The sequence below is a fragment of the Blennius ocellaris genome (assembly GCF_963422515.1).
Source record: "Blennius ocellaris genome assembly, chromosome: 22".
In the NCBI taxonomy this organism is placed as follows: Eukaryota; Metazoa; Chordata; class Actinopteri; order Blenniiformes; family Blenniidae; genus Blennius; species Blennius ocellaris.
This window is the reverse complement of record NC_137671.1, coordinates 15,257,879-15,284,469: the sequence shown is the minus strand read 5'-3', so window position 1 is coordinate 15,284,469 and position 26,591 is coordinate 15,257,879. Positions and strand designations below refer to the sequence as shown.

The 26,591-nt window shown below is 47.2% G+C and overlaps 3 protein-coding genes across 8 annotated transcripts in view; 2 read left to right on the top strand and 1 right to left on the bottom strand.

The window, feature by feature from the left end:
• Window positions 1–18,206, top strand: part of LOC308146233 (protein PHTF2) — a 36,702-nt gene extending 18,496 nt beyond the window's left edge. Inside the window, exons 3-21 of one of the 5 annotated variants that reach the window (XM_080517955.1) lie at window positions 4,951–5,007; window positions 5,305–5,316; window positions 8,112–8,181; window positions 8,709–8,867; window positions 9,304–9,469; window positions 10,763–10,924; window positions 11,749–11,977; window positions 12,074–12,220; window positions 12,616–12,772; window positions 12,854–12,924; window positions 13,017–13,145; window positions 13,214–13,299; window positions 14,078–14,270; window positions 14,357–14,488; window positions 14,585–14,671; window positions 15,109–15,264; window positions 15,376–15,471; window positions 16,017–16,142; window positions 16,236–18,206. In XM_080517955.1, the coding sequence (XP_080374081.1) occupies window positions 4,951–5,007; window positions 5,305–5,316; window positions 8,112–8,181; window positions 8,709–8,867; window positions 9,304–9,469; window positions 10,763–10,924; window positions 11,749–11,977; window positions 12,074–12,220; window positions 12,616–12,772; window positions 12,854–12,924; window positions 13,017–13,145; window positions 13,214–13,299; window positions 14,078–14,270; window positions 14,357–14,488; window positions 14,585–14,671; window positions 15,109–15,264; window positions 15,376–15,471; window positions 16,017–16,142; window positions 16,236–16,256 (2,256 nt within the window). In that variant the 3' untranslated portion in view covers window positions 16,257–18,206. Of the gene's footprint in view, window positions 1–4,950; window positions 5,008–5,304; window positions 5,317–8,111; window positions 8,182–8,708; window positions 8,868–9,303; window positions 9,470–10,762; window positions 10,925–11,748; window positions 12,221–12,615; window positions 12,773–12,853; window positions 12,925–13,016; window positions 13,146–13,213; window positions 13,300–14,077; window positions 14,271–14,356; window positions 14,489–14,584; window positions 14,672–15,108; window positions 15,265–15,375; window positions 15,472–16,016; window positions 16,143–16,235 lie in introns of all 5 variants that reach the window. The other 4 variants (XM_080517956.1, XM_080517957.1, XM_080517953.1 and 1 more) reach the window with 4 other exon arrangements.
• A 1,233-nt stretch (window positions 18,207–19,439) lies between these two features.
• rhno1 (RAD9-HUS1-RAD1 interacting nuclear orphan 1) lies at window positions 19,440–21,710 on the bottom strand. 2 transcript variants are annotated; one of them, XM_080517987.1, is made up of 3 exons: window positions 21,634–21,710; window positions 21,362–21,553; window positions 19,440–20,323 (listed from the first exon to the last, which is right to left on the bottom strand). In XM_080517987.1, exons 2-3 carry the CDS (start codon window positions 21,524–21,526, stop codon window positions 19,694–19,696), a joined length of 795 nt encoding a protein of 264 aa, XP_080374113.1. In that variant the 5' UTR covers window positions 21,527–21,553; window positions 21,634–21,710; the 3' UTR covers window positions 19,440–19,693. The 2 variants fall into 2 exon arrangements, with proteins under 2 accessions (XP_080374113.1, XP_080374114.1); XM_080517988.1 differs by having other exon boundaries at window positions 21,362–21,648.
• Window positions 21,711–22,678: 968 nt separating this feature from the next.
• Window positions 22,679–26,114, top strand: foxm1 (forkhead box M1; the record flags this gene model as incomplete). The annotated part of the gene is made up of 7 exons (XM_080518616.1): window positions 22,679–23,135; window positions 23,234–23,376; window positions 23,497–23,670; window positions 23,765–23,893; window positions 24,013–24,069; window positions 24,700–24,903; window positions 25,314–26,114. 7 exons carry the CDS (start codon window positions 22,679–22,681, stop codon window positions 26,112–26,114), a joined length of 1,965 nt encoding a protein of 654 aa, XP_080374742.1.
• Between the last annotated feature and the right edge of the window lie 477 nt (window positions 26,115–26,591).

Below are 26,591 nucleotides of genomic sequence, written 5' to 3'. Positions count from 1 at the left end.
CAAACTTCACACATGGACACTCCACCTGGGGAGAAGGGGCACCATGGTGACCATGACCTAATTTGCATATCAGGTCACAGGGTCACTAAGTGCATAAAAACACCTTTTGGGCTCTGGAGACGTATTTTGACATAGCTTATGAAGAAGACCTTTCAGATTCTACATAATCATCTACTAGGACCCATGGAACACCCTCTAGTGTACCAAGTGTGCTGCCTTAGAGCTGCTTTGTGAGAAAATAGAAAGCCCTCCGGTGGGGGATTAGCCCAGCAACGGCCTTCTTGTCTGATATTTGAGCTTGTCACTTTGCTATTGGAAGCCTCCTTGTCAACCCCGGTCAGGTTTTTACAGCACATAAACACAACAGTAACATGGAAACGCCTTGTAAAGTCAGACCTGTAGGCAGTGTGTTTAAACACGCAGCACACGGAGAGAAACACTGGCAACTATTTCGTTTCCGCAATGAACGTTGAGCTCCGGGTTATTTTTCATTGTAGCCACAGAAATGAGCGTGTTGTAATTGTGGCTGCTAAATGCCTGTCGACAGAAGATGGCTGCATGTTATGGAGAGATTTGACGCCACAAAAGCGACACGGTGATCTGAGAAACCGATCTTAAAACACTTTGTCGATTCGTCGTATCTGACTCTCCGGTCTCCGTCAGCTTCACGACTCTTACACCCTGCATGATAAAAGATAACCAATAAAGGGCAACATTCAGCTGGGATGAACAAGGTAGATAATTCTCCGCTGACGCTCGTGTGGATGTGTTAATCATCCATCTGCAGACACTTTAACGGCGCCACCGTATCTCTGCACGTGTTAATACCCCCGACGAGGCAGAGGCAGTTGTTGCATAACCAGCCTCCTCTTCTTCCTCCTCCTCATTGTCCCTCCACCCGTCGCCATGGAGACACCAGCATCGCCGCTGCGGCACTCTCGTCACCCTTACAGTCTTGCACCGATATTACAATTTTGTTGCTCAAAAGCGTGTGCGTTTGGAGAGAGTTTGTTGAGGGAAGCAGACAGCGATGTACAGTGTGTGTCTGCCGGCGTAAGAGGATTAACTGTTAATTCCACTCGGTCAGATCTATTACCTCACAACGCCATGATGAAAGCATAACTGTGTGTGTGTGTGTGTGTGTGTGTGTGTGTGTGTGTGTGTGTGTGTGTGTGTGTGTGTGTGTGTGTGTGTGTGTGTGTGTGTGTGTGTGTGTGTGTGTGTGTGTGTGTGTGTGTGTGTGTGTGTGTGTGTGTGTGTGTGTGTGTGTGTGTGTGTGTGTGTGTGTGTGATTGTGAGCGAGTGTGTGTTTTCTCTTTCTATACCTACTTTCCTCCTCTTATCCCTCTGCTCTGTATTGTGATCACGTTTGCCCTTCAGCCGTCCTCCACAGAAACCAGCTTCTCTCTGAGTGTGTGTGTGTGTGTTTGTCGTTTAATAGGCGGCGTAGTGCATCAGATTTAGCCCCGTCTCGAGCTCGGTTAAGCCGGGTTACAACAATCGCCATCCCACAGTTCAAACACACACATTTTTGTGTTTTCCTTTCACAAAGTTTCACGTTTTACACCGCAATGTTTTAAACACAGAAACACTGAAAATGACTTGGTCATTAGTAGTTTCTGTAACGAAGTCGCACTCGCATGCATGCGGAGCAACACGTCCTACACATGAACAACGGCCAGTTCACTGACGTTCGTATGTCCAGAATGAGCAAGTCGGACTGTTCTCACGGTCCCTCGCCATCGTCGTTGTCGTCCACGGTAACAGGAGAACGACGGTATTTACTCCGGCTGTGGTTCGCTGTAGCAGCATTTCTACCTTTCACACGGAGACGGAGCGTTTGCAGAAAGTTGCGTTTTCCACCGTTACCACGACGGCTGAATCGTGGTGTTTTTCCAAAAGTTTCACTTTGGGATCTGTTTTCAAGCGGTTCTGTTTTCAGTGATTCCAAGTGCCGTTGTCGTGTAAACAAACTCCTAAAGCTTCACGAGAATTCTGCGTTGTCATTTGGAAGCGCTGTCGTGTAAACGGAGCCCAGGACGGCTGGATCGAGGGATAAAACAGCAAAAACCACTCGTAAAGGCAGGAGATATAAAGTATCTCTTGCTGGAGATGTGCATCACTTCCTTGTTTTCTATTTTGTTGTTTGTTTTTCGTCGTCTTTGAGCAAAACACCTCCCCAGATAAATGAACCTACAAACGAGACTCGACTGAGGCGTTTTGAAAACCGGTGTTCTGACTGAACCGTTGATGTTTGTGGCTTCAAAGTGAGTCAGAAAGACGGCAGGATGACGTGTGAAAGTAATTCTTTATTTTTCTGAGGATGAATTGACGAGTCACTTCCTCGTGCATGAATTAACAGAATTGGCCTGCATGTGTGGTGTTGAAAGTTTTAACCTAGAGGAGTCTGTTCAAAGTCGTTGAACAATCCGTCGCTTCATAACAGTTCAGAGACTCAAACCATCATCTGAACTCTGTGAGCATAAACAGAAGAGAGAGAAAAACTAGTTCCAGGCTCTTTAAAACAAAGCCATCAAAGCTGCAGAGGTACAACAGAGAGCTTGTTGCAGTTGGTCTGACGTGAAAACACCCGACCACATGAAGAGCCTCGCGGTCCTCAGCTGCTTCCAAATTGACGTGAACAGGCCCTGCATTTTACCGATCTCTCACAAGGCCCGGGATGCTTGGATTCCCCGTGATTTGATGAGGAAGGAGACGATCGTAATGTGATCTGTGTAGCCTCGTGCGGCGGCGGCGGCGGCCTGCAGTGAAGAGCCAACGTGTGTGTGTGGGGCGAGAACAACGTGACGCACCGCCTGACCCGCATCGTCTGCCGCCGTCTGAGCGCGGTTATCAGCACAAACACTGTGAAGAGGTCGTATAGAGCATGTACATACATCCTCCCGGGGTCTGGGCCACGGTTGTGGTTTGATCGCCCCGTCAAAACACTTTAACCCACAATTAGCAGCACTTTCCCTCCGCCCTCGCGCCTTCTCCTCTCCATGTTCTTCCTTCGCCGTCTCTGACCTCCCTCTCCCTCGCTTTCGATCCATGTTTAATGAACCCTCATTAAAGATGCAGAGTTTCCACTGGCAGGCTCGGCTCGGGGGGGGGGGGCGACCCGACCCGACCCGGCCTCAAAGCCTGAATATGCCGATCTGCTGAGGTCGGATCGTCAGCTGATGCTCTCGTGTCTCTGACGTGAACGAGGGATGAAACAACAACCGGAGGGAGAGTTGTTGCCCCGGTGTCCTTTTTTCCCTTCTATTTTGATAGCCAGAATTTTTATGTGCTTGGAATAAACAGAATGAGACACGAGACGCTGAAAGGTCCCGGGGGGGGGGGGGGGGTCGAGTGCAGTTTGACCTCGGAGGGTGTTCCTTTAGTTCCTGTGTGTCTCTCCAGGTCAAATATCTGAACACAGATCTTGTTCTGGCGGTAACGACACAATTCTTTCTGTACAGAAGTCGTACCGGCGCACAACTTGCCATTGATCGCCATCGGCACATATCATCTGCTCACACCCCTCCTGCATACTCACACACACACTGCAGGTGTATTGATCCCTCCACTGCGGTGACGGAGGCGGGTGCTGCCCTCTGCATGTGTGTGTGTGTGTAGCGTCGATAAATACTGGCTGCAGGGTTTTGGATCTCCTCCAGCGTTGACGTGACCCAGCTGAAAATGACCTTTTGGCCCAATTTCACAAGTTTTCAAATCCACTCTGAAGACGCCGCAGCAGATACGAGTTGAGGGAAGCGAGACCATGAGGGAGAGCATGAAGTGTGAAGATTCACCTCTTCACCCCCACGAGATGAGCCCGTGCAGCATTTTGAAGTCAGGCCTGCATCTGATCTGCTTTGTTTACATTCCCGCTGACGCGCCGTTAAGTTCTTCATCTATTGTCCTCCTGCCGCCAACATTGGGTCTGGCTGCTTGGCGGAATGAGACGGAGTCGCCTCCAGAAAGGGAATTGCTCACACGTGTGTGTTCAACCCAAATCTAAAGCAGGTGTGGTTCTAAACCCGGCAGGGAGCCGCGCTCCTGGGGACGGTCGCTTCGGCTCAGTCTGGAACCTTGCAAACAATTTCTGTTGTGTTTTCTCTGTTCACCATTAGAAACAAACAAAATTGAATACAAAATGAATGAATAGCATGTTAGTTATGACAAATGTTGCTTTTGCTTCATGGTTGTAGATCCTGTTTCATTTTAAAGTGGTTAATTTCATTTGATTCTGTTGCGTACTGTTCTATACCCTTCTGTTGTAATGCACTCAGTAACACCACATACTATACTAATTATCCCTTCTATTCCACTCCACACCATTCCACTGTGTTCTATCCTACAGTATCTGTTCTGTTTCACTCCGCTGTTCTCTACTGTTCCTTTTAAGCCATTGTGTTTTATTCTGTATGTTCTATTAAATCCTATCAAGTGGAATTGCTTCAGTGATTAGAATAGAATTTTAACAGTTGAATTAAAGCCTCTGATAGACTTGCTGAGTTGGCAGACGTGTTTAACTAAGTGCTGCCTATTAAACTTTCAGAATCCCAATTTATGGTTTGTTGCCGCTCATTTAACGACGCTCTTTCACGTTGGTTCCCGCTGCTGCTGCAGGACACGGATTTATGAGATTGTGACAGGTTGAAGCTTTCGGTGGTGAAATCGCGCATGCAGCAAACACTATAGACTCCATAAATAAACATAGTTTGGAGGGATTCCATTGGGGTTTTTTCAGGCACTTTTCTGGGATTATGTGAAAGAAAAAGTTAAGAAATTTGAATTGTATATTCTGCGCGTGTGATTTGAGTTGAAAAGAAGCTTTTGCTGTGTATCAGGGTAAACGTATTGCAGCTTCTGTCACTGCTCTTATGTAAAAGAATCAAGTAAACCTTTGTTTTGATGTTTTTGTGATTGCCGTATGTTCTGATTGTTGTTTTCTTGTTGCAGATTGGCGCCTACGACCAGCAGATATGGGAGAAATCCGTGGAGCAGAGAGAAATAAAGGTCTGTTTCGCTTTGAAATGAGATTTATTTTCACCGTTGTCTCCTTCCTCTCGGTCTTCCACTTCTTTATTGTCTCTCTGTCTGTTCGTTGACTTTCTCTCCTCCATCTGTTCGTCCTTTTTAATTTCATTTGTGTTGTCTTTCACGCTACCACCAGTTCTTTTTCCAGCGTTTATTCTTTTAACTCTTTCCTCTCTGCCCTCCTGGTCGGGCCGTCATCCTCCCCTCCCCCCCCTCTCCTCACCTCCATCCACTGTTTTTCTCCCCCTCCACTCGTCTTTCCCCTCCTCTCGTCAGTTCATTTCTCTGGTGAGTACACAGCAGGGTGGACGTCCCCCTCGTGTTCCCCACAGTGCACGTCTGCTCGCCCACGCTGTAGACTGATAGACCGTGTTTGGTTGTTTGTTACGGCAGTAACAGTTTATCTGCCCCGCAGTGTGTTTTAACCCCACGTACTGTAAGTCCTTACTATTAGAGCAAAGATGTTTCCTGCTGGTGCGGCTGCAGCTCACACCCTGTTCACACCAGAACCACCAGTCTCGGGGCGCAGTAGCAGCGTTCTATTCAATTCAACTTTATTTCTGTAGGTGCTACATAAGTACAACGATGTAATTTCAGGGCAGCTTTACAGAGAAAACTCAACAATTTCACATGAGGCAAGCATCAGCGACTGCGGAAAGGAAAAACTCCCATCGAGGAGGAAGCGTGCCGCGAACGTTCTCGCCCGTCGACACACCAACACTTCCACCCTGAGAGCTGTTTTACAAAAGTTGAGCTTCCACTGGCACCACTCAGTGGTTTTCAACACCGCCGTCATGTAAACAAACGCCCCAAAATGTCACATTTCCACTTGAAACGTTGGCCCCCGGGGTCCCTGGGGAGAGGCAGAGGAAGTGAGTTGTGTGTGTGTGTGTGAACACAGCTGGATTGGCTGGAGTCGTGAACTCAGGGCAGCACCGCCGAGGTTCTGATTGTCAAGTTAAGACGGACTCCTGGTGAGCGCGCTCAGGCCAGCGATTAAAAATAGCTTCGCATTCACATCTTCCATTTCAGATTCTGACCCAGTTTGTCACGGTTGGTTTTTATGGGCTTGTGATGAGTGGCTTCCACTCAGCGCTGCTCTGCTTTTTGTCCTTGCCTTGTACGGTGCCTCGTGTCATGTAAACAGAGAGGTGGGAGACACTCTCGCTAATGAGCTCAAAGTGCACACACACACACACACACCTTGCCTGTGACCTTGACACTTCTACCAAGTAAATGGTTTCCCAGAGTGCGTTCCTCCAGCTGGCAGCACACGTTGTTACCAGTGATGTTATGGTTACTGGACTTACGGCCTCGTCGGCCCTCTGAAGGATTAATGACACTTTCCTCATAACAGTGTGATGCAGAGCTTCAGTTCTGTGTTACGCAGATTGCATCGACTGCCTGTCTTAATATGGAGAAGAGGGAGTGGCGTTGTTATTTTGCCTCGTACTTTTGTTGACGATGATCTTGCTCTTTATAGTTTGAAATGGTGTAATGAACAGATTTATAGGAATGAAACGTATTTGAGATGTTGATTGTGTGTCGTTAAACCACTCTGGATGGAAAAAGACAGGAAGGGGCTTCCAAAAATACCCTTTTCTAAAACCATTAGATTTATAATAAACTCCTACTGGACACAGTGCTGCGCTTTTTAGTTCCTCACTGTCTCCTCACAACTCAAGTCTGCACAACAAAACCTGTTGCCATCTGCTGGCGTTTATAAGAATTACACTTCTCAATGGTAGTACTGAATGTAAACCCTTAAAACAATCTTTCTTGGTAATGTAAAGCTGTTCGTTTGGGGTTTTTTTTGCTAATATAGTGTCATAATTATTTTATTATTTTAATCTATTTTATCTTTGCACTGTTTTTAAATCTTGTGAATGCACCTTCATTGTATAACAAAGTGCTATATAAATAAGGTTGATTGATTGATTGAATGAAACTAATAAATGGAGATCATACAAGTAAACTGTCACCATGGCAACAGTGAGTTTGCAAAGATGTGACGAGGCTATAAATAGCTCCGAGATAAGAGCGAGGCGCTTGTGAAGGACCGTACCGCAGCAGTGTGCGTACCGCCAAGAGGAAGCCATCGATCGGCTTCTTTCAGCCGCACACACACACACACACACACACACACACACACACCATTAACTAAGATAAGGGCCTCATATAACCTTCTAATCTGAGAATTCACTGATAACCGGGAACTTGATTGGCCAAAATGTAAACATGAACCTGAAGCCCTGGCTGGTTTGTCTCACACCATTCATTATCGACTCACAGTAAGTTATCCAGGCTTTAACTGAAAGAAAAAAAGCAATACTCCCGTCTCATGGATGCCATTAAACAGAATCGGTATTCTTCTATATCCCCCGTAATTCTCCATAAAAGAGACACATTAATAATTCTTCGATGCACTGCCCATTCCAACAGGGGAATGTGAAGAACAAGATGGACAATAAAGTTAATGACAGTGTTTTTTTCACTGAACAAGACCAAATAGTGTAGTTGTGACTTGGTCTATTATTAATGGATAATATTGATGATGTACAGAGTTCATAATAGTAACTAACTAGACCTTTTCTGTGTGTTTCTGCACACACGGCTGGTATTTAAAAGACAAATGAATCAAAATTCACCCAGGAGTGTTCAAGCGATATGTCAAGGCTCTAAAGGGAAGCGGAGAAATCAATAAGTGAATTAAAAGCTCAGTTTTGACAACGGCAAGAAATAAAGTGGAAAAATCTAAATCACACGTGGATTAAACAATCTAAATTGTGTGTGAAAAGCGTGTGAGCATTGACACAGAAAGTAACGTGCAACATGTGACTCAGTAGTCAGAAGCGATGAGAGCAGTGTGAAACCAAAAGCACTGCCAGGGTGTGATTGTGCTGCATTAGAGGGCCGTGTAGAAGTAAACCTGCTAGATGTGAGTAGATGGACATGCTGGTGAGTAGCAGTGTGAATGCACGGTGTGCCTCTGCAAACACTGACTGCACGCGTGTGTGTGTGTGTGTGTGAAGTCTGTAGATGTGTGTGTGTGTGTGTTAACTCTGTCCTCTTGCCTCCCGCAGGGCCTGAGGAACAAGCCCAAGAAGACGGGACACGTGAAACCCGATCTCATCGACGTGGACTTAGTCAGAGGTGAGAAAGTTGAACTTGTTTGTATTTGCAGGCCTCCTTTCCATCCGGCTGATGAGATTAGATCTGGAGCTTTGTGCTGAAGCAAACCTCATCAGGCACGCCGCAGAGCGTACAGAAAACACGCACACGCACACACACACACACACACACGCTTGAGATGCCAGCGTCACGCTGCCAGCCTGCTGTCACTGCTGGTCCCGGCTCGCCCCGTCCTCGTCGCTCTATCTTCACTCTCATCTTTTCCTCGTCTGTCTGCCATTCATCACATTCTGAATTATTCATCTCAACTGTCAATTTTCTCCTCGTTGTGAGGGAAATGAAGGCAGAGGGCAGATGAGCAGACGGATTGAACGGGTGGATGGAAGGAAGGGAAAAAAGAAGGATTAGAAGGAAGAAGGGTCCGTAAAGGAAGGAGCAAAGATCAGAAGATAAACTCTGAGCTGCAATGTGACTCCAGGATGTATTGTGTGCTTAATGCAGTCGTTTGTTCTCCTTCAATCTCATTGAACATTTTGATTGATCCTCAGGCTCGGCGTTCGCTAAAGCCAAGCCAGAGAGTCCCTGGACGTCGCTGACCAGGAAGGGCATCGTTCGGGTCGTCTTCTTCCCCTTCTTTTATCGATGGTGGATCCAGGTCACCTCCAGAGCCATTTTCCTCCTGCTGCTGGCTCTCTATTTGCTGCAGGGTAGGTGTGAGTCCTCACCAAACACTCCTGCAGCTTCAGGAGGTCCACATGTTAAAGGAGTCACATCATCCAGCTTGTCAACACTTTCACATGCGTCTCATTGGTCCAGAAACATTGTATTCAAAGTTTATAGCCCCAAATCCATTAGAATATTGACTCATGGGAGCTGCATTCACAATCTGCTGTGTCTGTGTGAGCTGGACTGGCCCCGCCCACACATGCCCGTCTCGGGAAGAGGAGGTGCTTCCTCTCGTGGTGCCATGTGCCACAGCAGAACAACAATTGGTGGACGGGACACACTTCAGAACAGTGTTCTTTTCATAATTTAACTTTTTAAAAAAAAATAATACACAAGCTACTTTTAATCCGATCTGTTCAATTGTTTGAAAGCATTAGACCTGTTTAACGCTGGTCTCTGTGTCTCTGTGTCCCTCAGTGGCGGCAGCCGTTCTGTACGCCTCCGTCTCTCAGCCTCATGGGATCCCAGCCACGGAGGTGTTCGGCGCCATCTGGCTCATGCTGCTGCTCGGCACCGTGCACTGCCAGATCGTCTCCACCCGGACGCCCAAGCCCGCCTCCAGCAGCGGCGGCAAGAGACGCAGGTAAGGAGCAGGGGGGAGAGGCTGAGTGCATGAGGGAGACATAAGGGAGAGTTGGATGAGAGAAGAAAGTAGTTCCTCAAGAGGAACAAAACAAAGATAAAAAAAGAGATTAAAAAAAAAAAAAAAAAGGAGACAGAGAAGGACTTTGTGGAAATAAGTGAATGAGTGAATGTTTTGGGGTTGTATTTACCCTGTTTGCTTTTAAAGACGGTTTATCATGGAGATTTGTCCAGAGTTCACAAAACCCAAACCTGTAAAATGACAAACCGGTTGGATTGTATTTACCTGCAAAAATATTAAACAAGGAAGGAGCTCAAGGGTCTATTGAAGAAATCTGTAACCCAACAAGATTCCTTGTCTTTCAAACTTGAAAACCTTGATTTTGTCTGACGTGTGACGGAAATCTCTCCATGATGCGTTCAATGTCACCAGTTAAAGATGAAACAAGTGTTGAGTGTGTGCGACAGTAGAGTAGCCTCTGTGTTGTTGGAGTGTTTAGATGTGCAGATCTTTTTTGAGTGTGTGGCTGCATCTCAGGCTCACAGCAGACAATTTTCCCACTCTCGGGTAGAAAATTGGACCGTGCCAAAGTTTTGGAAAGAGATGAAGCCGGAGCTCTTTAAGGAGGCAAAGTCACACGAGTCCTTGCTGTGACGCGACTCCGTTGATCGGCAACGTTTCTCTGCATCTGCTTTTCTTTTTTCTAATCCCAGCGAGTGGATTTCTTTTCTCAGATAGACGTAGATACTGATTTCAGCTGCAGGAGACTGTAAGAATATTGAAGTTTTAAACACGACATTAATTGTTTCAAATGTTCTGTCACCGCTGAAAGACAAACACATTTGATGAATGATCTATTTATAGACTTTTAAGGCCATATTTGTCCTCCACCTCTCCCGAGTGTCTTTTTTTTTTTTTAACGACATAATAAAGAACTAGTCTTACACTAATCTGTGCATAGCAATTCTGCCAAATGTTTCTTTTGTTTGAACATAAGTAGACTGGAAGCTAAACTTTCTCTACAGTTTGAACGCCGATCTGAATTCTGCTACGGTGTTCGTATTCTGCAGTTTCATAAATGATTTTAGCAGCGTTTGCCTGTTATCTTTATCGGCGTCTGTGTACAGCAGGTGTACCAAGGCTGCGAACAAAGTTTGAATTTGACGTGCCGCGTGTGTGTAAAAGTGAAAAGCCAAAGCAGCGCGGTACCTGGTGGACACGCCGCTGTCCAGCTCCTTCGTGTCCGAGTCCGCTCTAAGTCTCTCTCCACCCTCCGTTCTTTCCAAACTGAAGGAAGTTGAGGAAGGCATCTCAGATGGAGGTGCATAGGGAAGGCGACGGGTCTAGCACTACCGATAACACACAGGAGGGGGCGCCACACTCCCACTCAGCCAGCACCACATACAGCCTGGGCGCTTTCTTCCAAGATTTCTGGCATGATATCTGTAAAGCTGGGTGTGTATTTTTGTTTCCCATCTTCCTGAAATGAGACGATGTGCAGAGGCGAGGCTGGCCTTCAGTCCCACAGACTCGGACGATCACTACCTTTTATTTCGGCTCAATATTTCTTCTCGCATGCTTTCTTCAGCCTCAAATTTTCGCACAGAAAGTCCTACGTTTTCCTGAACACCAGCCTCGACTCAGATCTGAGCGTCTTTAGCTGCAACATGGATCCCTCTCCTGTCACTTTGAAAATGTTTTTAGATGCTTTTTCTCTCGCCCCTGATAATATAAAAGAAGAGCATTGTGAGCATTATTCCCGGAGGGGATCGACTTTGCAGCTAAATGTGATGCAGATGCTCAACAGAAGCATGGGGATGTAGCTCACTGGCTCAAGCTGATGTATTTTCATCACTTGTTTCAAGTCTCTTCTAGTCCTCTGATCACAAGTCGACAGTCTTCCTCTCCTCATGCTTCTGCTTCAACAGTCTTTCAGCCGATCACAGCGCTGTGGAACATTTCATACAAACACTTCATTCCTCTCGTTAGCCGTCGCTCTCGTCAATCTACCTTTTTAAAGGATTTGCCAGCGTTCTGCTGCTCGCATCCCTTCACACATAGATCCAACCCCCGATCTCCATTGTTGCATGAATGTTCCACACGCTGTTTGATGCTTCCTGCTGTGATTGATGTACCTGCACGCTGGCTTTTAAAACTGAAATATAGTTTCACTCGACGAGCGCTTTGCCTCGTTTTAATCAAAACATCTCTCTGTATCACCTCTGTCCTGTCAATCTCTTGTCCCGTCTGTTCTCTCCTCCCTTTCTCTCCTCCGTAAGGTCGAAGAAGTCCAAGCTGTCCATCGACAAGTCGACGGAGACGGACAACGGCTACGTGTCGCTGGACGGCCGAGTGACCAACCGCAGCAGCGAGGAGGGGCTCCAGCTCCACGAGCAGCGGTGTGATCTGTTGAACCGGGCCGACGAGGCGTGCTGGAACCCGCTGGTGCCGCCCGTCCACACCCACACGGCCCGCAGCTCGGCGCTGCTGCTGCCCAGCGGCAACAAGGTGAGCGTCAGCGCCCTGTTCAATGACCCCCCTCCCCCCCCCCCCACCCGCCTCCGTCTCCCCCGAGTTCTGCTGACGCTCTCGTCTGCCCCGAAGGAGCCGGCCTCAGACGAGGCCTCCAGCGAGGAGGACCCTGAAGCGTCCTACAGCGCCCTCCGCAGGGGAGTGGAGAGGATGAACAGCGAGTGCACGCTCCGGAACCGCAAGAACTCGCACCATTACAAGAAACACTACGCTGCAGAGGTGACGACGCCACCGTCGTGGCTCCACTTTGAGTTAGAGGGTCTACAGGAGAGTTCATGTTAAACAAGGGAAGAAAATATGTGCTGGTTAAACTGGTGGTTGGACGGCTGTGGACGTTTGTCTCAGCAGGGACAACAGTCGTCAGTGGACCAGCGTGAGCTGGTTTGTGCAGTTCTGTCACATGAGATCAGCCTCATTAACCCTTTCCTGTTGTGTGGAGAATTCTTACTTTCCAAACATAATCCCATATTATTTTCTCTTGACGTTCACAAAAGCCAGATTTGTACATGTTGGTGGAAACTTGTCATTTTTACACTGAACACAGTTTACAGAAGTCTCTTGTGGTGTTTCACGTTGGTTGAGGCAAACTCTCATTGGTCTGCTCTCTCTGTCAGGACGTGCCGAAGTCCGGCACCAGCTGCAGCTCCAGATGTTCCAGTCTGAGGACTCAGGACTCGGAGAGCACTCGACACGAGTCGGAGACGGAGGACCTGATGTGGGAGGATTTCCTGCACTGTGCGGAGTGCAGGTCGTCCTGCACGTCGGAGACAGGTCGGAGCAGAGGACGGCTCTGATTCAGACGCGGCTCCTTTCCCTTTAAAGTAACTCGTTCTTCACGGCTTTCCTCTGCAGAGGGCGAAGGAGGAGGAACGCCGGTGTGTCCGCCTGCAAAGAAGGAATACAGAGACGACCCTTTCCATCAGGTTTGAAGACTTGAACTTGTGTTTCCTTATTGTAAGCATCAAATATACTTTTTCTTTCTTTGGGTTTAAATGTGCCTGCTGTTTTCCCGCAGGGTCACGTTCCCTGGCTGCACAGCTCCAACCCCGGCCTGGAGAGAGTGAGCGCCATCGTGTGGGAGGGGAACGAGTGCAAGAAGGCCGACATGTCGGTGCTGGAGATCAGCGGCATGATCATGAACAGAGTGAGCAGCACTTCCTGTTTGTGGTCGCTTCCGAACGCATGAGCCACACTGACACTGACTCTGTGCAGGTGAACCTCTACACTCCCGGGATCGGTTATCAGGCGTTTGGAAACCTGGTGTCCGTCACACTGGGACTCACTCCCTTCGCCTACAGGTACGGCACCACGGTTCAAGTCAACATCGTTTAAAAGAGAAATTAACAGACTTTCCTTCAGTTTAATATTCACTCTGAGATGAAGAAGAGCATCTACCAAGCACGATTTTAGATCGTAGATTATAAAAATAATGTCTTGGGGACATACAGAGCCATTTCAAACTATTATATCCAATTAATAAGCGATTTTATTTTTTCAAATCATTAAAAAGCTTTTCCTGCTGACGATTACAATATCTGGTTAATAAATATGACAAAATTCAAATACAGTGTGGTTCATTTTCATGACTCTTTGGTTAAAATTGTAAATATTAAAACATTCCAGTTTCATCTTTAATTAATTCACAATGTATGGAAGTTGTAAACGACTTGAGATGAAATATTTGAACTCTTCTTAAAAGGCTGAGACAAGCTATACTGAAGACAGAATTGAAATCCCAAATTTAAGAGAAATACTCTATTGTTTAATCTTATATCTTGAAATACATTTTCCAAATTTGACTTTGTAGAGAATAAGTGGGAAAAGTTACTGATCAATGTGTCTGCAAACATCTGCACTTTACTTTCAATGATGTCAAGTCTGTGAATTTAAAAATGACATTTTAAAACCTTGCAATGTATTTTTCATTGCCTTTAAATAATGTATGATCATGTTTTGACACTGAAGTTATTTAAATGGTGGGAAAATGATGTTTCTTTGAATAATAGTTCAAATTTCAGAGCTAGAAAACCATCAGTAATAACTTTGTGGGGGTTTTGTTGTTTGTTTTTTCCACAGGTTGGCTCAGTACCGCGAGCTGGATCAGCTGACCACGCTCTCAGCCAATGAGCTGCTGTCTGTGGCTCTGGGGGGCGGGTCCGGATCCGGCGCTTTGGTCATCACCATGGTGACGCTCAGCTTCCTGGTTCGCGTTTGCCTGATCTGGCTCTTCTTCTTCCTGCTCAGCGTGGCGGAGAGGACGTACAAGCAGGTGCCAGGCTCGCACTGCCGCCGGCTCGACTCCGGTTCTGCGTCTGGTGTCTTTACCGCCCTCTGCTGGTCACGCTTGTATTGCAGAGGCTGCTGTTTGCCAAGCTGTTTGGTCACCTGACTTCAGCCCGCAGAGCCAGGAAGTCCGAGGTCCCCCATTTCAGACTGAAGAAAGTCCAAAACATCAAGATGTGGCTCTCGCTGCGCTCCTACCTGAAGGTAAACAAGCTGAAGTAAAGTGACTCCCCGGTTAGAAAGCACTTCCTCCGCTGCTCCTCAGTCGTCTGAAACTCGCCGTTTCTTTGCAATCCACAGAGACGGGGTCCTCAGCGGTCGGTGGACGTCATCGTGTCGTCGGCCTTCCTGCTCACGTTGTCCGTCGTCTTCATCTGCTGCGCCCAGGTAGGTCCTGAAGGCATCGCGTGGAGTTGTGAGCTCTTTGTTAGCGCCGACACACCTGGAGCCTGTGGAGGAAACTCTCTGAAGTCCTTCAATGTGGAGAAGAATATATGTTATAAACACATGCATTCATTGTTGGAATGTTGTTCACACTTTGAGCCACCAGGGGTCAGTATAAAGCACAACGTCAGTGCAGTGCAACTACATTGCATAAGCAGAAGTTGATAAGTTGTGATGTCCACACTATATTATAGTGTAAAAACATCTTGTATACTGTATTGTTGTATATTCACTCAGCTGATCATGCCCCTCCCCCCACCTCCTCCCACCTCCTCCCCACCTCCTCCCTCCTCCCCCCACCTCCTCCCCACCTCCTCCCCACCTCCTCCCACCTCCTCCCTCCTCCTCCCACCTCCTCCCTCCTCCTCCCACCGCTGCAGCTGCTCCACGTCCATGAGACCTTCCTGGAGTGTCACTATAACTGGGAGCTGGTGATCTGGTGCTCCAGTCTGTCTCTGTTCCTGCTCAGGTTCGTCACTCTGGGCTCAGAGACCAGCAAGAAGTACAGCAACACCTCCATCCTGCTCACCGAACAGGTACACACACACACACACACACGCACACACACACACACACGCACACACACACACACACACACACACACACACACACAGTTTTTGATGCTGACTCATGTGTGTGTGTCTCAGATCAACTTGTATCTGAAGATGGAGAAGAAACCAAACAAGAAGGAGGAGCTGACGCTGGTCAACAACGTCCTGAAACTGGCTACTAAACTACTCAAGGTCTGCTCTCTGTCTGCTCTCTGTCTGCTCACCGTCTGCTCTCTGTCTGCTCTGTCTGCTCTCTCTCTGCTCACTGTCTGCTCTGTCTGCTCTGTCTGCTCTCTGTCTGCTCTCTGTCTGCTCTCTGTCTGCTCACCGTCTGCTCACCGTCTGCTCACCGTCTGCTCACCGTCTGCTCACTGTCTGCTCACCGTCGGCTCTCTGTCTGCTCACCGTCTGCTCACCGTCTGCTCACCGTCTGCTCACCGTCTGCTCTCTGTCTGCTCACCGTCTGCTCTCCGTCTGCTCTCTGTCTGCTCACTGTCTGCTCACCGTCTGCTCACCGTCTGCTCACCGTCTGCTCACCGTCTGCTCACCGTCTGCTCACCGTCTGCTCTCCGTCTGCTCTCCGTCTGCTCTCCGTCTGCTCTCCGTCTGCTCTCCGTCTGCTCACCGTCTGCTCTCTGTCTGCTCACTGTCTGCTCTGTCTGCTCTCTGTCTGCTCTCTGCTCACCATTGGCGTACAGAATGTATTTTTTACCTCCCTGCTCTCTGTGTCGCTGCAGGAGCTGGACACTCCGTTCAGACTCTACGGTCTGACCATGAACCCTCTGCTGTACAACATCACGCAGGTGGTCATCCTGTCGGCCGTGTCGGGGGTCATTTCTGACCTGCTAGGATTTAACCTGAAGGTAGAAGCACCATCGTTTCACAAGGCCTCACAAACTCAACACTGACTGCTTTAATTCAAGTTTAACTTTATTTATACGTGTTTGTCTTCTCAGCTGTGGAAGATCAAATCGTGACAGTGACCCGGAGCGAGCATGGCGGCGTGGAGAGCCCCGCCCCTCCTGACTGACTGACTGACTGACTGACTGACTGACTGACTGACTGACTGACTGACTGACTGACTGACTGACTGACTGACTGAACGCCCGTCTGACTGACTTGCAGGTCGACTCACTGAAGGACTGAACGTCAGTCTCTACATATCAGCGTGCTTTGACCTTCAACGTTCCCACTCTGTGCAATTCACAAACTATTTATTTACCCACTCAGTGTTTTTACTTTAGGCTTTATTTGAATTCTAGTTTGTTTTATTTCCGTTGTGTTCTGCGACACAGAGGCGACGGTTCCTCGGTTTTAGCCGCCGGCACGCGGCGCGAGTATTATTACCAACATGAATGATCAGAGTTCAGGTTGTCAGCTGCATTTCTTCCCGTTTGTTTTAACATTTTAGCTCAACTGAAGGCAAAGTGAGGATGTTTAATGTGCTCTTTTTTTTGTGTTTGTTATTTATACGCTGAGCTGAACTTTACTTTCATGACTATAAAACCTGTTTTATTTGAGTGAGTGACACAGCTGGAGTTCAGGTAGTGCTCATTTTAAGTATTCAGGGTATGAGATAATGTAAAGGATTATTGAAAAGCATAATTCTGCTGGGAAAGTGGGAAGTTTCAACTTCCAGGCGAGAAAAATACAAGTAAACACGAAGAGCAAATTAATCAAGGAGCCGATGTTGGCGCTCGAAGGAGAACGAAAGATGGAGATTAAAAACTGTTACGTTTCAACCAAGCTCACAAAACATTTCTTTTTTTCACTCTCGGTTTTCAGATGTCCCACGTGCGCGAACGCACCATTGGCGCATTGAATCGTGACAACCGGCGTGTTTTGAGTTTCTTCACAGCCGCTTCCACGAGTCACACTTCCGTCGTTCGTCTTCTGCCGTTACACGTTTCAGGATTTAGTTCTCATGGTAGCGATCACGTGAGGAGGAACGCTCATGCAGGGAGACGAGGCACATCCACACAAACCTCAACGTTTCCAAAGTTACGGGAGCAGCAGGTTTCCTGCACGTCCCAGAGAAACGCACACATCAGCAGTTTCAACAGTATTTCGGATGGAGACACGTTTGTCACACCATTCTTACGTTTTGGGCCGGTATAAAACGCTTGTTTCACTCAGTTTGTTTTGTTTTTACTTATTAATGCTACATCCAGTATAAAAGACTTTATTTTTCTCTTCAAGCTTTTGAAAAAAACTTCCGAACTTGACAATCTGGAGAATATTGAATTTATTACTTTGCTGAATGTACAATTGGAAGAAAAATGATGTCGGCGTGAAAGTTGGAATCATTGGGTTCAAAAAGTGAACTTGTGGGTCAGCTTGTGGCTGGATTCCGTCTGAAGTCGCCGCCCTGCTGGCCGAGGGAGGGAACAACTCTCCAGCTCACACGGGCACTTTAGAGCCGGTTCCACACGGAACGTCTTGTTCTGACGCAGGTCGAAGCAGAAGTCGGATTCGAACTGAAGCGTGTGTCTGAAGTGAAGCTCACTCGGTACGTGAAGAGAATCATCATCATCATCGTCATCATCAGTGTGTTGGAGGAGGAAGACCAAAGTGCTTATTTAAGTTGTGTTTGTCTCTGCTGGGAGAAGAATGTATTTGTAGCTTCATGCTTTAAAATCTTTTTTGTTTCCATTTGGAAATACTTTTTGTTGTTGTTGTTGTTGTTGTTCTCTCATCGTTCATTTGTAAACGTTTGTTCCTCACGATCACCGAGATGAGAGGCACGTTTTACTGTTTTTAAGGAACAAGTTGTGTATGAAAGTGAATCTCGGTTAAAGACTCTGTTTGTGATGTTGTTTTCAAAGAGTCCGAGTATTTAGAGCTAGTTTTTTTTTTTTTTTTTTTTGTGAACTCGTCTGTCCACAAGGTCTACATTTTTATAAGAAAAATAAAAAGTGGATGTTGGATTTTGACTCACTTGTCATCTTTCAGTTAGAAACTGTTTCTATATACTAAAATGTGTATTATATTCTTGCTTGTACATTTTAGCATGCGTCGTTTCTATTTTTTTCTTTAAATGTCGTGCGAGTCTGAAATGCTATTTAAGTTCTCTATATGTGTGGAAATGTTGAGCAGAATTGACAAATAAAGCAACTTTGAACCTTGAAAACCCACACCAGCTCGGGGAAAACGTGGAAAGGACTTTTTACTTTCTAGATTTGACCACAAATATCTGCTCTTCTTCCTCGATAAACTGCCTCGGTTAGATTTAAGAGTAAATGTATTTTGCAGGCTGGTGTTTTTCTACAGCTGCAGAAGAATTAGTTTCATCAACCTTGAGAAAAGAAATGTGGCCACATCTTTCATGGGTTAAATATGTTTTTAATACATCTTTTAATGCGGATCTTAATGTTCAAAGTCATATTAGTACTTTTATATCAATCCACATAACCTTGGTGTTTCTACTGGTTAGTTACTATTTCATCAACCTCCAGTACTTCAATGACCTTCTTTAGTATTTCCTTAATTCTTCTCTTCAGGAAAGTTTTCGTGTCAAAGAGTTGTGTTGGAAAAAAGTCGACTTGCCCGAAGACAGAAAACACTCGAGCAGGGAATCAAATAACTTCTTAGTTTCTGGAACATAAAATGTGGAATGTTGCAGGAGGCTACGCCCAAGATACTGAGCCATTCAACATATTTCTTGTATGTCTTCACTGGATTGTGAAAGTTTGTCCACAACAGTTATTTTAGATAGAAAGCTCATCTTAGGCTTAAATTGGAAGTTCATACATTTGTGAAGGTTTTTTTTTTTTTTTTTTTTACATACAATTGGGACAGTGACCAACATCTTTATCGTCTTTGTGTTCAGGGTGATATTTGAAAATCAGAAGGCAGCAAAATTTTAATTTGTTAGTTTCCCCTGTGTGAGAATACTCCGTACATTTCATATTTATATGACAATCCATACAGTTGCTCTACCTTAATATTTGCACTTGCATAATGTTCCAGAAACATTTCCCTAACAGGAGGTTTCCTGTCTCTTGAGGCCAAAACAGAGTCCGAGGTGGTCGGTATCAACTTGTAAAGCTTGAGACAAACTAAATATTAAAAGTGAAGTGAACAAACCAAAGTTGTCTCTTTCCACTTAGGTTTATTTAATTTGTCAGACATGATTCACACGTTTACCAAAAAAACAGATTCCAATGAACTTCCTGCATCGTAGTTCATCTTGCTATGGAAGATGATTCTAAACAAATACATTTTTTTTATTTGCTTCTATTATTCTTGCAGAGAATAATAGAAGAACAGAGATTGTGTGACTCATTTCGCACTTTCTGTTGACACAATGTTTTGAATGTAATCTTTCTGGACAAATGTAAACCCCCAGCAGCAGAACTCATGTGTTCGTTGTCCGTAAACAGTCCGTGGACCCTGAAGTAGTTCATCGGGGTCTTTATGTCTTTTGAATGAGAGTATCGCCCTCGGAGAGATGACCCCTCTCTCTCAGTGACCGCATCACGGCCTTCCTCCTCCTCCACGTCACTTTCAGCCCGTAGTCCGTCTCCGGAGTGTCGGCGGCCAGAGTGCGTGGAGGCCGGCTGCCCGGCGGCGTGAGCGGCTGCTCCAGGAGGCGCGTCGACGTGTGCAGCGGACTTCTGCCCTCTTCCTGGGCGACCTCGACCACGTCCACATGAGGCGGGGGACTGACGCAGCCGGGAGCCGGCGGGGGAGCGTCTGGCGGAGTCCCGCGCCTCCCGGCGGCTTCGTTTCCAGGCTGATCGGAGACGCGGCTGCGGGACACCTGGGCCTCATGTCTCTTCCTCCCGGTCGAGGGGTTTGAAGCGGTGGTTTTCTCTGCCTCGTCTCCCACCTCAGCAGCTCTCCGGGTTGCTTTCTTTGCGCACGAGCTCTGTGCCTGACAATCCCTCGGCCCCGTCTGGAACGACAGCGTCGGGAATTTGCACGCGCTGGTCTTCCTGGACGGAGTGCAGCCGTCCAGGAGGCTGGCAGCCGACTGGCACCTCCTCCGTCCTCGTCTCGCTGGAGGCGCCGCGAACACCGACCTGGTAAACTGTGGGCTCACCTGGGAGGAAGAAACCAGTAATAAATCAGAACCTCCTCTCTGGTTTATTTCAAATCAGAGCCAATATTTCTCTCGTGAAAATGGAAATGTTGTCACAGTTTGTGTTATTGTGTTATTTGCTGTCCATTTTCTGCTGCTGCAAAGCAAACTTCCACATTGTGGACAAATAAAAGAATATAAACTAACCATACTTTATTAATCCCCCTTTTCTGTGTTCCATAGAGCTGATGGGGGTCAAGGGTCATGCTCAGGGACACATTGGTTACCCCAACTTATCTCAAGGCCACTATTGCCACTAATATCCCGATAATATCTCCAGACAAGCTTCGAGTCAAATAAATGTGACATTTTGGTGAAAAATCAAGTTTCTCATTTTAAATCTTTTAAAAGTTGATTTGAAATCCGCTGACAAATCACCTGCTCCATAATGTTCCACAATTTACCCTGCAATATACACAAATATGTTATATCCTTGTTTTTTTTTTACCGTTTTCAGCTCCAGTTAATCTCTATTAAGGAAAACTAAAAGTAAATCTTACTTATAAGCTTTATGGGTTTAAGAAACCAACATTAAATTATGTGCATGTCTACTACGTTATTAAATAGTTTAGTGAAATCTGCCAAACTTTTGTCACAATAAAACTCAATCAGCTCTGCGATCAAAAATTGGGCCTGAATAATAATAAACTTGCTGTAGCTCATATATGTGGCCTCGTCAAGTTCAGGTTTGGTGAAGATATCATTAATATTGTGCCTTTTCATTCTTCGGAATTTATTTTCACACAGATGTCACATTGTTCTGACATTGGAGTGTCAAGTGGAAGATGTCAACGTTTTGAAATTAGTTCTTCCTCATAACATCAGGATCTTTCCTTGCATGATCTCATCACAGTGCATACATGTCATTTAATCAATTCTCGGTCTTTTCCAACCGGTTCTTGCAGTTTGGGTGTAATGTGCATCCCCGGGGGAAACGTCTCACCCATGCATGTCGATGTATATTCTATATTTTATGCATCCTGGGGGGGGAAGTCTCACCCACGTCTGCAGAGCCGAGCGGCTTCCTTTCGTTTCCTCGGTGAAAAAGTCTTTCGGGTTGAGAGCCGCTCGGACTTCAGGCACAGCTCGGAGTCTGGACCCACATGACGGCTGCTCCAGGAACAACAGGGGAGGCTTGGCTGTCTTCTTCGCTTTGCGGGGCATCAATCGTCACTTCATCCAGAACTCCCGCTGTAATGAATAAAAGTGTGTAATCCCGTTTCAAACATCCTCAATCGCTTCCAAACGTTTCAGCTCGACGTTGAACTCACCCGGAGACGTTTCGCTCTCCACGGGGAACACACATCGTTGCTAAAATTCCCTTTGAAATCAAACTTAGAACTCCCTCGCTCTTGTTTGGTTTAAAGTCATTTCCGGGATTCCCACGTGACCACATTACCGGAAGTAGCGCTCGCAGCGCCAAAATTCAAAACGTCTGCGTGTCAAACAGACTTACTGTAAACACTTTACGAGGCCGGACTCCTGGATTTAAGTTCTGCGATGAGAGAATGACGCCTGCTGCTCGTCGGAGACAACAGATGGGAGAGATCGCTGGAATGTAAAGGTCTGATTGCTCTTCCTAACGATAAGGCACGAAGCTAATGCGCAGCTAACTTAGCTTAGCAGCCAACCCCGGTGGCGATCCTCCGCGTTTCTTTCAAACAAACACTTCAAATTTAGACATGACATGACAGGTGCAGTCTTTAAATCGACAAATCTGTCCTTTTCCAGCGGTGTTACGCTTAATATTACTCAGTTGATGTACGCGTAAAAGATGCGTAACGCGTATTGTCTGTTCAACCTTCTGGTTCAGCCGCTTTGTGTCGTTTGTTATGGCACGCAGGATTAACGAGGGCCGTGTAGTGATTTAGCCACCGACATCCACCCATATTTATAATATAAATTCATACATGAAGGCTATATATGTGTTTGGATCTCTGCCAGGTCAACTGATCGTTACATAAATAAAACGTCAGCCAACCGAAGACACGCTTCGTTATCTGCTCCAGGGACAACAACCGGTAATCTTTAACGGCCGATTAATCACGGGAACAGAAATATCAACCTGATCTGACCCGGAGAACATTTAGCCACGGAGTACTTTACGTCCTGACTGACTGGTACGTTTTGTTGTTCTCCTGTATATACAGTATGTGTAGTTTTAAAGTCAACCTGTAATATCTCCAGGTTAACTGGTAAATGTTTTCAGTCTAACATTGTTAACTTGAAACAGACACCATCATCAACTCGTGCCAAAGTGATTTGTGTTTGCCTTCCTCTTGTACAGATTGGAGAGGCTTTTCCAATGATTTGATGATGAGACGGAGCCCAAGGAGACCCCTCATCCTCAAGAGAAGAAAACTGCCATTTCACCAGAATGAAGCGGCCGAAGTGCAGAGCCGGTCCGCCGAGCCAGACTCCAAACATCCATCCCAACCCGCTTCTAGCCAGAGTTTCCTGGAGGGCGTCCGGGTCATGGACCACCCATCTATGTCCGACACCCAGGTGGTCGTCATCCCGAAAACCGCAAACCTCCAAAGTGTGATCGGCGCCCTCACGGTGAGAGGCAAAGAGAGCGGCGTCCATGGTCCAAACAAATTCATCCTCCTGAACAGCAGCAGCAGCAGCAGCAGCCGTTTCAACGAAGCTTCTCTTCAGCCGCCCGCTGCTGAAGCGGATCAGCTTTCCAACAGAACTGCAGATGGACTGTTGGTGAAAACAGAGCCGACACACAACACCCCCGACGCTCCATCACTGGCGGGAAACAGACCATGTGAGGATGGAAACTTACAGAATAGTTCCACTTTTATTTTACTTGAATAATATCTCTGATCTTTACACGTTTTGTGTGCTATCTGTGTTCTTGACAAGTGACCAAGGAGCTCAATTGCGGCCGTTTAGACGACAGCCTCACCAATATCCAGTGGTTGGGTAAAATGGACTCGTCCGTCCTGGAGGCGCAGCCGGCCGAGAACAGGTCTGGCGTGGAGAACCTGAAACCAGCTTCTGTTCAGGTGAGCGGTTCCCTTCCGTCCCAAAGAGAGACAAACACACTCGCATTCACACTTCGGGGGCAATTTAGTTTCACCGATACCTCATGTTCATGTTTTTATTTTTCCTTCTCATTAATCCAGGAACAGAAAGCGGATGTCGGCCCAGACGGCGTGCGGCCGCCGTACTCCTACATGGCCATGATCCAGTTTGCCATCAACAGCAGGGAGAACAAGATGCTGACCCTGAAGGAGATCTACACATGGATCGAGGACCATTTTCCTTATTATCGAGACGTGGCCAAACCAGGATGGAAGGTGCTTTGGGATCAGGCCACAACGTGATGACTCAGCTGTTCAGTAAATGTTTATTTATTCACGTTGGGTTTTTTTCCCCCCCGCTCGTCTTTAGAATTCCATTCGCCATAACCTCTCTCTGCATGACATGTTTATTCGGGAAACGTCACCAGATGGAAAGATTTCTCTCTGGACGATCCGGCCTGAAGCCAATCGATGCCTCACTCTTGATCAGGTGTACAAGGTGAGCGGCACTGAGTGCAGGGACTTCGTCTCCTTGCTTTCATGGATAAAAGTGTTTTCTGGAGGACTCATTTTGTTTTGTTTTTTTTATCTTCCCTCACTTCCACTCTTGTTCTCCAGCCCGGTTGTGACCCCATGACTACTCCTGTTCCTGTGCCAGTCCTTGTATTTCCTCAAGTAAGACTGCTTCATCCTTTCCTCACTTTTCTCTAGGGAGCGTCAGACGAGCTGGAAAGGGACAGAAGAGGGAAGTTTCTTAGTTTAACAAACTTGTTTTTCACCAGGGATCTACGGACACAAAGGGTGTCAGTGGTGGGAGATGCAGGCTGGTTTCTGTTTCAGGAGGAGCTTGAATGAGCAGCAGGGAAGACTTACACTCAGACTCCTGATGTTCTTCCTACAGGATCTTTTGTTTCCTGATAGAAATTGCAGACAGTCCCTGAAGTGAATCGATATATATTGGAACAGAATTTAGAACTTACGGTTCACTCTTGTTTATATCCTAGGCTTATTGCGGTTACACTAAAGTTCACGTGAGCACTAGAAATCTCTGAGGTGAAATATTCAAGCATTTGTATGAATTTGTTGCTGCGCTGTCGGACCAGTTCAGACATCAGCTTCCCTCCACATTCGAGGTACAAACTGAAAAAGAAAACAGTATAACTTAAATCTCTGTAAAAGGTAGTGACATTGTTTTTCTGTAGCCTGAAATGAGGATTCTCTCTGACGTGAGGAAAACCCCAAGCGGCTCTGGTGAGTAGAGAAGTTTGGACTTTTTGAAACAGGCGGAAGTTCCCCCGCTGTGAGCCGCTTTCCTTCCTTCCGTCTTCAGAGAGGAGGATCAAACCTCTTCTTCCTCGAACGGATTCTTACTTGGTTCCCATCCAGCTGCCCTTCCCCGCCTCCGTCTTCCTGCCCTCCTCGTCCTCGTCTCCTGCCTTCCACGCTCCGTGCCCGCAGCAGAAACGCAGCACGCCGCGGGAAGCCAAGCGAGTCCGCATCGCCCCCAAGGTGAGAGATGGCCGGTCAGCAATGTTTTCCTCCGTCGTGTCATGACTTCCAGTCCATCTTCTCTTGGGACTTGGTGGATTGTCACCGTGATGACAATCCAACTTGGTCCTCTGGCCACCAGAATGTCTGTGTTCTCCCATCGTGGATGTTTATCGCAGCACCAACTCGTGGCCTGGCCATTGATTTCAGATTGTTGTCGCGTAAACATAAAACTTTTTTATGAAACGGAACAGCAAAAACGATGCCGTCACACTTGAAAAGGAGAGCATGGACTGTGATTCGTGCCACCCTGGAGGCGGCCATTGTTCATGTGCAGAAGAACTGTGGTGGTCATGCACAGTAGTGGGATTGATTGACTGTTGTAGCCTGCCGTCACTCCGTCATGTAAACTCCTGTCTTCTGTCTTCCAGGTGACTCAAAGTGACGCTCCAGATGTGTGCCTGTCTCCTCGGAGGAGCGTTAAGGTGGAAGTGAAGGAGGAGCCGGTGGAAGCTCCCTTCAGGTGTGAGACTCCCAGAGCCGCTCCAAAGACGCAGACCAGCAGCTCCCGGCGCAAACAGCGGCTGGTCCGGTCGCTCCACGAGGAGCCCGTTCTCCTCTGCCCCCACAGCGCTTTCTTTGACTCCGGGGTGGTCTCTGACGCCTCGGGGCTCCACGATGTCCGAGACGCCGAGCAGGACGAGAACTGTCCGGACAACCGTCAGAGGGCGGACGAGAGCCAGCCGAGGCCGGACAGTCCTGACCGGGAGTATTGCTTCAAGACCCCCATCAAGAGCAGCAGTCACCTGGCCGCCTCCACCCCCAGTAAACCCTCTCCCAGTGTTGTGGCCGAGCCCTGGAAGGTGACCCCCGTGCGCAAGGGGGCCCAAGCCGTCCTGGACTTCAGCCCCATCCGCACGCCGGGCGGTCTGACTCTCACCCCCTCTCTCAGCTTCAGTAGTACCCCGTTCAAAGACCGGCTCCTGTTCAACTCCCCCAGGGAGCTGCTCACCTCCGCTTCTCCCAAAGTGACTGCCGGGGCGGGGGCGGGGGCGGCGCACGCACCGAGCGCCTCGCCGAATAACCGCTCCGTCACCGAGGGCCTGGTCCTGGACACCATGAACGACAGCCTGAGCAAGATCCTGGTGGACATCAGCTTCACGGGTCTGGAGGACGAGGACCTGGACACGGCCAACATCAGCTGGTCAGAGTTCTTCCCTCAGCTCAAATAGGCCCGACACACTTTTTACACTGAAACACTAAGAAAGAGATGCGGACGTGAGCAGCTTGGACAAGGAAGAAGAAGATCTCACGTTGACATTTCTGTCTGAAGGTGACAAAATTCTCCTTGTTTTGTCAGGAAGTGATATTTACTGCGGGTGTTTAACCTCCATTTGATCTTTTCACTCTGCATAGATACAAATACAAAACCACAAGATGGTTACAGTTAGAATAGGTTTCCGGACACATTTACCAAGCCATCCTTTTAATCGTCTTTTCAAACTTTCAACTTGTCAAACTTTAATCTTTCTTTCCCCCCAATCCATCCTACTGGTCCTATCTGTCTTCGTTTGTATCAAATGAGGGGGAATGTCTCTGTATACATTTGTTGATTTGCACACTATTATATATTTTAGCTTTTTAACATTTACAAATGCAAAGAGATGTCGTCGTTTGTTTGGTTCAGTTCGCCGCCTGAGTGGGAAGCA